This window comes from Pseudophryne corroboree, chromosome 4 (genome assembly GCF_028390025.1).
Source record: "Pseudophryne corroboree isolate aPseCor3 chromosome 4, aPseCor3.hap2, whole genome shotgun sequence".
Lineage (NCBI taxonomy): Eukaryota > Metazoa > Chordata > Amphibia > Anura > Myobatrachidae > Pseudophryne > Pseudophryne corroboree.
Genome location: NC_086447.1, coordinates 618,547,854 through 618,561,789, shown reverse-complemented (window position 1 = coordinate 618,561,789; position 13,936 = coordinate 618,547,854). Strand labels below are relative to the sequence as shown.

General features: G+C 42.8%; 1 protein-coding gene across 11 annotated transcripts in view; it reads left to right on the top strand.

Moving 5' to 3' along the window:
- ARID1B (AT-rich interaction domain 1B) overlaps positions 1–13,936 on the top strand; it is an 836,140-nt gene that overhangs the window by 518,920 nt on the left and 303,284 nt on the right. The window contains exon 2 of one of the 11 annotated variants that reach the window (XM_063917681.1): positions 2,203–2,307. The exons of the other annotated variants lie outside the window; for them this stretch is intronic. Coding sequence (XP_063773751.1) covers positions 2,287–2,307 — 21 coding nt within the window. The 5' untranslated portion in view covers positions 2,203–2,286. The remainder of the gene's footprint in view (positions 1–2,202; positions 2,308–13,936) is intronic. 11 annotated transcript variants of the gene reach the window in all.

The window sequence follows — 13,936 nt, the reverse complement described above, 5'->3', positions numbered from 1 at the left end:
CAACTGGAAAGCAGACTTCCTCAGCAGACACGATCTGCATCCGGGAGAGTGGGGACTTCATCAGGAAGTCTTCGCGCACATTGCAAGTCGGTGGGGACTACCCCAAATAGACATGATGGCATCCCGTCTCAACAAAAAGCTACAATGGTATTGTGCCAGGTCAAGAGACCCTCAGGCGGTAGCTGTGGACGCCCTAGTGACACCGTGGGTGTTCCAGTCGGTATATGTGTTTCCTCCTCTTCCTCTCATACCCAAGGTGTTGAGGATAATAAGAAAAAGAGGAGTGAGAACAATTCTCATTGTTCCAGATTGGCCACGAAGGACCTAGTATCCGGATCTGCAAGAAATGCTCACAGAAGATCCGTGGCCTCTTCCTCTAAGGCAGGACCTGTTACAACAAGGTCCCTATCTGTTCCAAGACTTACAGAGGCTGCGTTTGACGGCATGGCGGTTGAACGCCGGATCCTAGCGGAAAAAGGTATTCCGGATTAGGTCATTCCTACGCTAATAAAGGCTAGGAAGGACGTGACGTCTAAACATTATCACCGAATATGGCGAAAATATGTTTCTTGGTGTGAGGCCAGGAATGCTCCTATGGAAGAATTGCATCTAGGCCGTTTTCTTCACTTCCTACAAATGGGAGTGAATTTGGGCCTAAAATTAGGCTCCATTAAAGTTCAGATTTCGGCCTTATCTATTTTCTTTCAAAAGGAATTGGCCTCTTTACCTGAAGTACAGACTTTTGTGAAGGGAGTACTGCATATTTAGCCTCCTTTTGTACCTCTGGTGGCGCCTTGGCACCTTAACGTGGTGTTAAGTTTCCTTAAGTCACATTGGTTTGAACCACTTAAAAAGGTGGAGTTGAAATATCTCACTTGGAAGGTGGTCATGTTGTTAGCCTTGGTTTCGGCTAGGCGAGTTTCGTAATTGGCCGCTTTATCACATAAAAGCCCCTATCTGATTTTCCATAGAGCGGAGTTGCGGACCCGTCCTCAATTCCTACCTAAGATGGTCTCATCCTTTCATATGAACCAACCTATTGTCGTGCCTGTGGCTACACGTGACTTGGAGGATTCCGAGTCCCTTGATGTGGTCAGGGCTTTGAAAATTTACGTGGCCAGAACGGCTAGGATCAGAAAAACAGAAGCACTGTTTGTCCTGTATGCAGCCAACAAGGTTGGCGGCCCTGCTTCAAAGCAGACTATTGCTCGCTGGATCTGTAACACAATTCAGCAGGCACATTCTACGGCAGGATTGCCGTTACCGAAATCGGTTAAGGCCCATTCCACTGCTGTGCTGAGCTGCTACTTGGTCGGGGTCAAACACTTTTGCAAAGTTCTATAAGTTTGATACCCTGGCTGAGGAGGACCTCCTGTTTGCTCAATCGGTGCTGCAGAGTCATCCGCACTCTCCCGCCCGTTTGGGAGCTTTGGTATAATCCCCATGGTCCTCACGGAGTCCCAGCATCCTCTAGGACGTTAGAGAAAATAAGATTTTACACTTACCGGTAAATCTATTTCTCGTAGTCCGTAGAGGATGCTGGGCGCCCGTCCCAAGTGCGGACTTCTTCTGCAAGACTTGTATATAGTTATTGCTTACGTAAGGGTTATATTATAGTTCATCGGTTTGGACCGAGACTATGTTGTTTGTTCATACTGTTAACTGGGTAGTTTATCACAAGTTATACGGTGTGATTGGTGTGGCTGGTATGAATCTTGCCCTTGGATTAACAAAAATCCTTTCCTCGTACTGTCCATCTCCTCTGGGCACAGTTTCTCTAACTGAGGTCTGGAGGAGGGGCATAGAGGGAGGAGCCAGTGCACACCCAGAGTCTAAAGTCTTTCTTAAAGTGCCCATGTCTCCTGCGGAGCCCGTCTATTCCCCATGGTCCTTACGGAGTCCCAGCATCCTCTACGGACTACGAGAAATAGATTTACCGGTAAGTGTAAAATCTTATTATTACACATAAAGTTTGCAAATAAGCATGTGTTAATAAATGTGTGGGGGTACGTATATAATTTCCTTCCTTTGTGTATCACTCGAATCTAACTGATTTGTTCCAGCGACACAGAGATGCCTGTTGTTTTTTTAGGGAACTTGTTTTGTATTGTATTTTTTTCTGTAATTCATACAGAGAAATATTCCAGTAAGTAAACCTTGCCTACACTATTGCTCATGTATTCCCTTCCTCCTGCTTATTAGCATGTACTGTACAGACAACTCTGAAGCTCAAGGACATGGATTACTGAAACACTATGTGCCTTTTCCCAGCACTGAAGATACATAATGAAGATTTCAAATTCTCAGGTTAAATATGTTTTAAGTATATTGATTTTAAGTAAGATTTAAAAAAGATCTTATTTTTTTGTGGAGATATGCTATAATCACATAGTTTAAATGTAGTTCTCACACCAAATGGTTTAAGAGAAGTGATTAAAAATTATTAGAGCCCTAAGCACAATTTCAATGTTTTGTCTCTCTAGTTCAGGTATGGGGAACCTTTGGCCCTCCAGGTGTTGTAAAACTACACATCCCAGCATGCCCTGCAACAGTTTTTGCATGGCCAAATAGCAAAACTGTAGCAAGGCATGCTGGTATGTGTAGTTCAACAACAGCTGGAGGGCCGAAGGTTCCCCATCCCTGCTCTAGTTAGATAAATTGGAGTAGTGTTGCCTAGAGCGTGATCAGACTGAGATCCCAAAATATGCAGTCTGTGTCACATGAGTTCAGTAGCACAGATCACTGCCTGCTGATAATTTGCAGTGTTTTCCTCAATGTTACAAATCTACAATCACACAACTGAAACTGGAGCATCTGTTTTCTATAGACGTCATAGTTACCTTCAGTGTTTATTCCTGGAAATTATTGTGTTTTGTTTTGTGTTTTGTCACCGTGAAGATAGTACCGGTATAGACTGTTGGCCTGGCCAGTATGTCTGCCTAGTAGAGTGTGGTTATCTGGGGATTTGTATCCACTATCTACCATTAAGGCATACCAAGGTTTCCTTAAAAAAAATACTTACAATTAATGAAAATGTAATACATTTAAAGAAGAATTTTGATGTTATACCAAAAGGTAGCCAAGATTGTAAGCATTAGATTGTGTATTTTATTTTAAGGAACATTTTTATGATCCTACTACATGACCTCTTCCATTCAGTACAAATGCTCTGCTCTTGAATATTGTTGGATATCATATCCTTCAAAAAGAGCACATACTGTATCTGGAAACCTGTCTGTGCCATTGCAAGCTGCCCAACGTGACCACAGGAGAAGTTGACCAGTCAGACACGCTGAGCATTATCTGGACTCGTTCACAGTGCTTACATTTACAGCACTAAACTATCTTTGTTCTGGAACGGGGGCTTATATATGCCCATTGATGTTTATCTGAAATCTTTGATTTATTATATTCTATTGTTTTATTTTACTGCTCCAATTATTGTATTGGACGTTTACTCTATTGTATATGTGTATACCTTATATCTGCTTAAAGGTTTTATATCTTAACTGAATGACCCTATATATTCCATCTGTTTTGTCCATGTGGACCAACCTATTTTACTCATGAGAAGTGATATCTACATAGAAAAGTATATTTTTTTATTTCTTTCTTTTCAACCCACACTGTATGCACCAAGGGATCTTATACCAATTCTTTTCTATTGGATATACCTGATATAATTAATGAGTGTGGTGTCTTTTAAACATAAATTTATTTTTTTAGCAATCGCTCCAATTTGAAGATAGGTAAAATATTTGTGACAAATGCAGCAGTTTTAAATGTTTGTCTATATAAAATGATGGCAGAGCCTTACGGACTCCTTTTACTAATATGTAAAATATTTACTTAATTTAATAAGGGTTGCAACCTTGGAGACTTATTTCATGTGGAATTAATGGTGTGCGCTAATCTTATTTCTGAGTGTACAGTAAAAACCTAATTCTCATAACACTCAAAATATAAAGGTGATATGTGTGCTTATACCTTAGTTTGTGTTGGTAGCTAGTAATTATTAATGCTGCAAATCACTTGCTCCAAAGATGGGAAGATGCATTTATAAACTCGCTCACAAGATGATGCTTTTCCTGTCCCAAATAAATTGGCCTGATATAGGGGTATATGCAATTAGCGGCGAATCGCGGCAATTTTTCGGCCGTTTTTTAATTCGACACAATTCGACCGTCGAATTCCGGCAAGTGGGTGCCGAAATTCAACATATTCAATAAAAAACAGATTAGACAGTCCCGCTGTTGAAAAACGGCCGATTTGACGGATTTTGATCCGATTTTTAAAAAACGGGGAAAAAACGAAAAAAAATTGCGTGGGGTCCCCCCTCCAAAGCATAACCAGCCTCGGGCTCTTCGAGCCGGTCCTGGTTCTAAAAATCCGGGGGAAAAACTGACAGGGGATCCCCCGTATTTTTAAAACCAGCACCGGGCTCTGCGCCTGGTGTTGGTGCAAAAAATACGGGGGACAAAAAGAGTAGGGGTCCCCCGTATTTTTTACACCAGCATCGGGCTCCACTAGCTGGACAGATAATGCCACAGCCGGGGGTCACTTTTATACAGCGCCCTGCGGCCGTGGCATTAAATATCCAACTAGTCACCCCTGGCCGGGGTACCCTGGAGGAGTGGGGACCCCTTCAATCAAGGGGTCCCCCCCCCCAGCCACCCAAGGGCAAGGGGTGAAGCCCGAGGCTGCCCCCCCCATCCAAGGGCTGCGGATGGGGGGCTGATAGCCTTGAGAAAAGTGTAAGAATATTGTTTTTCCAGTAGTACTACAAGTCCCAGCAAGCCTCCCCCGCAAGCTGGTACTTGGAGAACCACAAGTACCAGCATGCGGGAGAAAAACGGGGCCGCTGGTACCTGTAGTTCTACTGGAAAAAAAATACCCAAATAAAAACAGGACACGCACACCGTGATAGTAAAACTTTATTACACACGTCGACACACACATACTTACCTATGTTCACACGCCGACCTCTGTCCACTTGTCCAAGTAGAATCCACGTGTACCTGTGAAAAATTATACTCACCTCAATCCAGTGTCCAGATTATAATCCACGTACTTGGCAACAACAAAAAAACGAACACCCGGACTGAAAGGGGTCCCATGTTTACACATGGGACCCCTTTCCGCGAATGCCGGGATCCCACGTGACTGCTGTCACAGAAGGTCCCTTCAGCCAATCAGGAAGCGCTACTTCGTGGCACTCACCTGATTGGCTGTATTCGCGTCTGCTGTCAAGACAGCGCATCGTACAGCTCCCTCCATTAGTTTCAATGGTGGGAACTTTGCCGTCAGCGGTGGGGTTACCCGCGGTCAGCTGCTGACCGCGGGTGACCTCACCGCTGAAGCAAAGTTCCCACCATTGAATATAATGGCGAGGCTTTGCGATGCGCTGTCTGACAGCTCAGACGCGCATAGCCAATCAGCAGAGTGCCAGGACGTTGCGCTCGCTGATTGGCTGAAGAGACATTTCTGTGACAGCAGTCACGGGGAGGTCTCTGCATTCGGGGAAAGGGGTCCCATGTGTAAACATGGGACCCCTTTCAGTCCGTGTGGTTCGGGTGTTCGTTTTTTTTTTTTTTTTGCCAAGTACGTGGATTATAATCTGGACACTGGATCAGGTGAGTATAATTTTATTCACAGGTACACGTGGATTCTACTTGGACAAGTGGACAGAGGTTGGCGTGTGAACATAGGTAAGTATGTATGTGTCGACGTGTGTAATAAAGTTTTACTATCACGGTGTGCGTGTCCTGTTTTTATTTGGGTATTTTTTTCCCAGTAGAACTACAGGTATCAGCGGGCCCGTTTTTCTCCCGCATGCTGGTACTTGTGGTTCTCCAAGTACCAGCTTGCGGGGTAGGCTTGCTGGGACTTGTAGTACTACTGGAAAAAAACAATATTCTTACACTTTTCTCAAGGCTATCAGCCCCCCATCCGCAGCCCTTGGATGGGGGGGACAGCCTCGGGCTTCACCCCTGGCCCCTTGATTGAAGGGGTCCCCACTCCTCCAGGGTACCCCGGCCAGGTGTGACTAGTTGGGCATTTAATGCCACGGCCGCAGGGCGCTGTATAAAAGTGACCCCCGGCTGTGGCATTATCTGTCCAGCTAGTGGAGCCCGATGCTGGTGTAAAAAATACGGGGGACCCCTACTCTTTTTGTCCCCCGTATTTTTTGCACCAGGCGCAGAGCCCGGTGCTGGTTTTAAAAATACGGGGGATCCCCTGTCAGTTTTTCCCCCGGATTTTTAGAACCAGGACCGGCTCGAAGAGCCCGAGGCTGGTTATGCTTAGGAGGGGGGACCCCACGCCATTTTTTTCGGGTTTTTACCATTCCATTTAAAAAAATATATATATTTTTACAAATATATAAGTAATACTTGTGCCTCCAAAATAGACAAACCAAGTACCTAATCCCTCCTAATATAAATAGATATGCTATTACCAATAAAAAAAAACACCCAAAAAAACATGTTTTAAATTTTTTTTTATTAGATTCCGCCACCAAAGTGTGACGGATTGAAAATTACGAATTTACTGTCTAAAAGCACTGTTGTCGAATTTCCAAACTTCAATTGAATATACTTTTGGCGAATTGCCGCATTTGTACCATTGCAGAAATGTCAAATTTGACAAATGTCGAATTTCAAAAAGTAAAAATTTTGAAAGTCCATGTTTTTGACGGAAAGTACTGAATTGCATTGTCGAATTTTTTTTTGGGGCGAAAAAGTCCAGTTTTTCGACAATTTCGGGAATTCGACCGCAATTGCATATACCCCATAGTGTGTGCATCTCTAGCATGGTAGGTAATGGTTATTTTTCAGAATGTTGGATTATGTTAGTCACACATTGCTAGAAATTAGTGGAAGACTGGGAACTTGGCCAGGCTTCAAAAAAATAAAAACATTAGACACTTGCAGAAGGAAATCTATAAAGAGCAGCACTGGGGAGACGCAAGTGCTTTGTGTAACAGCAATCAGGCAGCAGAAAACAGACTGGTATGGGGTAATTTATGGAAAAGTGTTGTTATGTTTAAGGCTGAGCACTTTTAAGCCTGAGTCTTCCCTGGAAAGCCTCTGAATTTTACTACTAGAAGGCTAGTGTTTATTAACAGTTATGCTATAGTACTCAAAAGGACTTGTAGAGGCTTTTAGGTACAAAGCAAATTTCAGACCACATGGCAGTCCTTATAGGAATTTTATTCTTGAAGCTTTTTACTTTCAAATAGTTGTAATGTCACTGCCATCTATAAACCTAAATGACCTTAGGGTTCAGTCAGAGAAGTGTTTTCTCAGAATTTTATTAAGACTCCTGGTACAGCCGTGATAATGTAAATTCCTCATTGCTGCATTCGTATTCAGTGATTGGTGTGACCGTAGCACTGACCGAATCCTGTCCCAACACAGAATAAATAGTACAGTGATCCCTTACTGCCAGATCTGGATACCGCTTGCCTACTGCGCATGTGCAGCCATCAGGCCCAGCAAATGTAAGCTACCAGTGTGATATTACAAGATTTCTTTCTGGAGAAAAATGCATATTGTATCCTATAGGCGGCAATGGCTAATACCACCTCAAGATTGTATTAAATGTTGAGGTACTGTATCAAGCACTGATAAACTTCCCAAAGCTTGATAAATTGAAGACAACTGTGGTTTCCCTTTAATAAAAAGGGGGACTGCTGTTACTTTTGATACTTAGCTGCACACAGGAGATATCTTCGATCTTACTAGATGATTTATTGATTTTTTTTTTTTTAATTATTTAAAAAAAAAATTGTGTGTTTAGGTGCAGAGGAGTAAAAAAAAAAAATAGATCCCATCATGATTTTATTGCATGCTGCACTTCAAAAGCAAGAGGATCATCGAACCCATTACCTGCAGGCCTCATCTGTTCAGGCAAGCAGTAGTTGATAACAGACTATTGGGATGACCCTATAAAAGGGATAGCTATGTGTGTGTGTTTTCTAGGCATGCTACCTGTACCGTCCCCACTCCCCAAAGACACACGTTTGAAAAATGTAGTCATACATTGTAAAAAAAACAATCCATGCATTGCTAACGTTTTTTTTTACATACTATTCTGAGAGCAGAACTAAAATATATTTACTAGTTCATAAATAATTTTAACCTACGTGGACTAATATCTTCTTGCAGCATGGGTGACCTGCGAATTTGATTTCTTTTCAGAGTGAAACTGAATTGCTTTATACTGTGTGGTCTGTTTATAAAGGCCTTGCTGTAACTGCAAATCTGTAATGATGCCTTTTGCAGCAATACAAATTCAAGTTGTGCCACTATTCGTTATGCGGGTTCCTTTAAGAGCCATGACGAAAACTCTGCTGCTATGCTGCTCTTTAGCATCTTAAAATACTTGACAAAATGTTCCTACAGTTTGTGCCCTTGAATGTGTGTTGTGCTGGGGTGTGGTATACTAGACAGACAGTGTCTAGTTAGACCAGGCATGTCCAAACTGCGGCCCTCCAGCTGTTGTGAAACTACATATCCCAGCATGCCCTGACACAGTTTTGCTGTCAGAGAATGCAAAAGCTGTGTCAGGGCATGCTGGGATGTGTAGTTTCTCAACAGCTGGAGGGCCGCAGTTTGGACATGCCTGAGTTAGACAGTCAATAGATACCATATGTTAGACAGACATTAGGTCGACAGGGTCAAAAGGTCGGCATGAAAAAGGTAGACAGTACAAAAGGTCAACAGGGTCAAAAAGTCGACATGAAAATGGTCGACATAAAACAGGTAGACACCATGTTTTTTGCATTTTTGTGGTTTGTGTGTATAGTTTTGTCATCTGGGACCCCCAATTGTAGAAAGGCATAACCTCGCGGGGCTCGCTTTGCTCGCCACGTTTCGGGCTCCGTGGCTCGCTGCGCTCGGCACAAAGTTTATAACCAACTCTATGCCGACATGGATAGAGAAGGTATGAAATAGTCCAAAAACATGTTACATTTTAAAAAAGTGTCTATCTTTTTTATGTCGACCATTTTCATGTCGACCTTTTGACCCTGTTGACCTTTTGTGCTGTCTACCTTTTGTACTGTCTACCTTTTTCATGTCGACCTTTTGACCCTGTCGACCTAATGTCAGTCTAACATATGGTGTCTATGTATTGACTGTCTAACTTGACACTGTCTATCAACCGGATACCGTTGTGCTGAGCTTTGACCTTGGAGGGGTTTGTTGGGGGTTGTTGTGATCTCTGATTTTGCAAGTTGCCCATAAATAATTATAGACCGGGTAACGCTACCTTATGTACTCATTTATGAGGAACGTGTGATAATAGGGTAATGCCATATCAAAATAGCATTACCCAGTTACGAAAAGCATAGCTTAGCTTATTTTTGCGTGTTAAATTGTGGTTAGCATCCGTCCCCAAAGAGGACTATGGGAATGGAGGAAAACTTGAGAGAAGCCCTTTATTTGGTAAAAACACCAGAGGATAGAACCATGTATTGTTTATTCACTATATTCGCTACAATTCAAGCAGCATTAATGTCTATCCGAAGCATGAAACAAAATTTCAGTGGGTACAGTCAGTGCTGTTAGCATAATATAATTGGGCACCTTTTTTTCTGCATAATATAATTGTTCTATGATCAGCTCCATACCCGTTGTGGTGATCGCAGCTGATTGCCTACACAAGTTGCTGCTATTTAGGAGCCTCAGAAATTTTTGGGGGGGATATATACCCAAAATGCTTTGCTCTTGAAAGTCCTATTTAACTTTGTAGTCAAAATTTTGGGGGCAGTTTATTTGTAGAGGTCATATTCATAGCCTACAGTATTGTACGGGCCGTCTTACTCTCTCTCATCTAGATGTACAGTTGTAATTTTACATTTCTAGTTACTTTTGTAACAAGTTGAAAGTTTTATCTAAATAAATTATTTTTGTAAACATTTTTTTTTATCTCAATCAATCTACCTTCTTGTGTTGTTTTTAGGACATATTGTGTCAGTGTCATAGAGGCAGTGGCGTTTCTATAATCTAATTTTTCTGTATAGAATAACCTAGATGAGAAGAAATACCTGACGCTTTTAAGATAGTTGATTGTTTATATTGTTTGTCCAAAAATGAATTCCATTATCTTATATTGGTTAGAAATTGGTGTGATTTGCATTTGTTTAGCTTTTTTCTTCCTATTCTCAATCATACTGCCTACTAAAAAGTTTCTTCCCCCACACAACAGCTGTTGGATAGCATCTTGTGAATGCAGTTCCCTCCCACACACTGAGCCACAGAGTTTAGAACAGGCTTATCCAAATATAGTGCAAGTAAGAGTGTACTTGTACTCCTATTAAATGATCACCTTCAGATTTTATGTTGATAACAAAGTAATTTTTAGATAAATTATATAAAAAATATAAAACATTTACACATAGTTAGATTTCTACAGTTACAGTATTTTGCTTTCTACTGGAATATATTATTTTGTTACTGGAATACAATGTATAATTGGCTGTCACTATAAGTTTGTTTCACTACAGTGTCAGTGTTTTAATCAGTTTTAAAATTGGCTGGAAGAAAAACTAACATAGTCAATGAGAGCACTAAAATTTACAGCAACTTAAATGTATACATCCAACCACTATATATACTGTACAATAAATGATTGTAATGTACTATCTCAAGATGGCATTACTCAGCAACGAAAAGCACTGCAATTTACACAACAAAAATGTATTTACCCAATTATTATCTATAAAGTTCAGTTTTCAGATTGTTCAGTATTGATAACCATCTGCACAGTATTAAAGCTGCCACATGCTGATATTTCTGATTTTTCCAACTCCCCATTTCCCCTCTCTGACCACCACCTGCTCTCCTTTAACCTATCTCTCTCGACTTCCCCATCTCTACCTAAGGCTACCATCACTAAGCGTAACATTGAAGCTATTGACACCACATTCCTTTCCTCCCTGTTTGACTCACTTCCCTCTCCTATTCTCTCTCTCTCATGCCCTGAACAAGCCACTTCCACATACAATGCTTCCCTTACTTCTGCTCTTGACTCTGTTGCTCCACCATCCACTATTCACCCTCGCAAATTAACACCTCAACCCTGGCACACCAAATGCACCAGATATCTGCAAAAATGCTCACGTACTGCTGAGCGACACTGGAGGAAATCACGCATTAAGGCAGACTTCCTCCATTTCAAACTTATGCTCTCATCCTTCAGTGCTGCCCTTTCTCTTGCTAAACAGTCATACTTCAAGAACCTCATCTCCTCCCAGTGTTCCAACCCCCGGCGCCTCTTTGCCACTCTCAACTCACTCCTCTGCCCACCTCCACCTCGTCTCCCTTCCTCACTCTCCGCTCTTGACTTTGCCACTTACTTCACATCCAAAATTGACTCCATACGTCAGGACATCACATCACACCAGACCATCAGTAACCAGCCTTCTCCCATCCCTTACCAACCCTCCCCATCCCTCGCACCAACTCTGTCATCTTTCTCCCATGCATCTGGAGAGGAAGTCATGGCCCTCATTCGTTCCTGTCCCCTCACCACCTCCCCACTTGACCCTGTCCCCTCCCGCCTCCTCTTCTACCTCTCTTCTTCTGCTTGTTCCCATCTTTCCCACCTTCTCAATCTCTCCCTCTCATCAGGCACTGTCCCCTCTGCCTTCAAGCACGCACTCATCTCTCCTATTCTTAAAAAACCTACCCTTGATCCAAACACTCTCTCCAACTACCGACCCATCTCTCTCCTCCCTTTTGCCTCCAAACTCCTTGAGCGTATTGTCTACAACCGCCTTACTTCCTTTCTTTCCTCACACTCATTGCTTGACCCATTCCAGTCTGGCTTCCGTCCTCTCCACTCCACTCCACTGAAACTGCCCTTACAAAAGTATGCAATGAGCTCCATGCTGCTAAATCTAAGGGACACTACTCTCTACTTATTCTACTTGATCTCTCTGCTGCTTTTGACACTGTGGACCATCCTCTCCTACTGCAAATCCTTCACTCCATTGGTCTGCGTGACACTGCCCTCTCTTGGTTGTCGTCCTACCTTTCTGACCGTTCATTCTCTGTCTCCTCTCATGACTCCACCTCCCCCTCACTTCCACTAACTGTAGGGGTACCCCAAGGTTCTGTCCTTGGTCCTCTTCTCTTCTCTCTCTATACATCCTCACTAGGTAAGCTCATTAGTTCTTTTGGTTTCCAATATCATCTCTATGCTGATGACACTCAAATCTATCTTTCCTCTCCAGACCTCTCCCCTGCTCTCCTCACTCGTATCTCCAACTGTCTCTCTGCTATCTCTTCCTGGATGTCCCAGCGTTTTCTTAAACTTAACATGTCTAAGACCGAGTTGATCATCTTCCCTCCCTCCCGCATAACCTCACCTCCTACAATCTCATTATCTATTGATGGCACTACAATCTCCTCTACCCCCCAAGTGCGCTGTCTTGGAGTAATCCTTGTCTTCTCCCTCTCCTTCAAACCACACATTCAGCACCTCTCACAAACCTGCCGTTTTCATCTAAAAAATATTTCCAGGATCAGACCCTTTCTGACCCAGGATGCTACTAAGACTCTTATCCACTCACTGGTCATCTCCAGACTGGACTACTGTAATCTCCTCCTGACTGGCATTCCTGACAAATACCTCTCTCCACTCCAATCTATCCTCAATGCTGCTGCCCGGCTCATTTTCCTCACCAAACGCACTACGTCCACCTCTCCTCTCTTACTAGACCTTCACTGGCTCCCCTTCCCTTTCAGAATCCATTTCAAGCTTCTCACACTTGCTTACAAAGCCCTCACCCACTCCTCTCCCATCTACATCTCTGATCTTATCTCGCTTTACACTCCCACCCGTCCTCTTCGCTCTGCTAATGCTCGCCGACTCTCCTGCCTGCGGATTACTTCCTCCCACTCCTACCTCCAAGATTTTTCACGTGCTGCACCACTTGTCTGGAATTCCCTACCTCTCCCCCTCAGACTCTCCACCTCGCTACAAAACTTCAAACAGGCTCTCAAGACCCACTTCTTCACCAAACCCAGCCAAATCTCATCCTAAACCTCTGTTCCACGCTCTCTATGTACCCCATCTGTCTCACCCCTGTCTGTCTACCCCTCCCCTTTAGAATGTAAGCTCTCACGAGCAGGGCCCTCTTCCCTCATGTGCTTACCCTTTTCTTACTTTAATAATCTTCAGCTGCACCAAATCCAGCAGTCTTCTGCCACCTGATACTTATTCCGGTGTCATCTGCTGATGTAGCTATGTTTATTTACCCTGTACTTGTCCTATATTGTCGTCAACTGTAAGTTGCTGTTTTCCTGTTTGATTATTTGTTTATGTACTCTGTAATTGGGCGCTGCGGAACCCTTGTGGCGCCATATAAATAAAGGATAATAATAATAATATTGATTCATAGTGCAAGTCATTAAATTATTTGTTATTATATTAACCTGTAAGCAAATTTTCACAGGCATACAGTAAGAGTACCCATATATTACTTTTAAATTAAGTAATTGATTAGTATAATCTATAGACAATCGTTTCCAGACGTGTCCGCATACATCTTTGCTGCAGTTGCGCCGAGACTCTGCTTGTGTTGGGCATCTTTTTAGCATTTATTTGCTGAAAATGCAATGTGATTAGGTTGCACCAGGAGACTGAGCTAATTAATTTGAAATGTGACACTTGTTTATCTGTGCGACAGAGTCTCTGAATCGCATATGATGCGGCAGCCACTTCAAGTTCCCTTGTGCTTCATATACAGACTCATGCACACACAATACAAGTGTCACATCAAATTAACCACTTGCCTGGCATAGTCGCATAATATACAGACCACACCAGCAATGGTTGCGACCAGTCAGTAAGACAGCGTGTGCAACTGCAGGGAAAATAAACTTCCCTCTGCTGCTGTTCTCTAATGGACCGGAAGGTCCCTTTG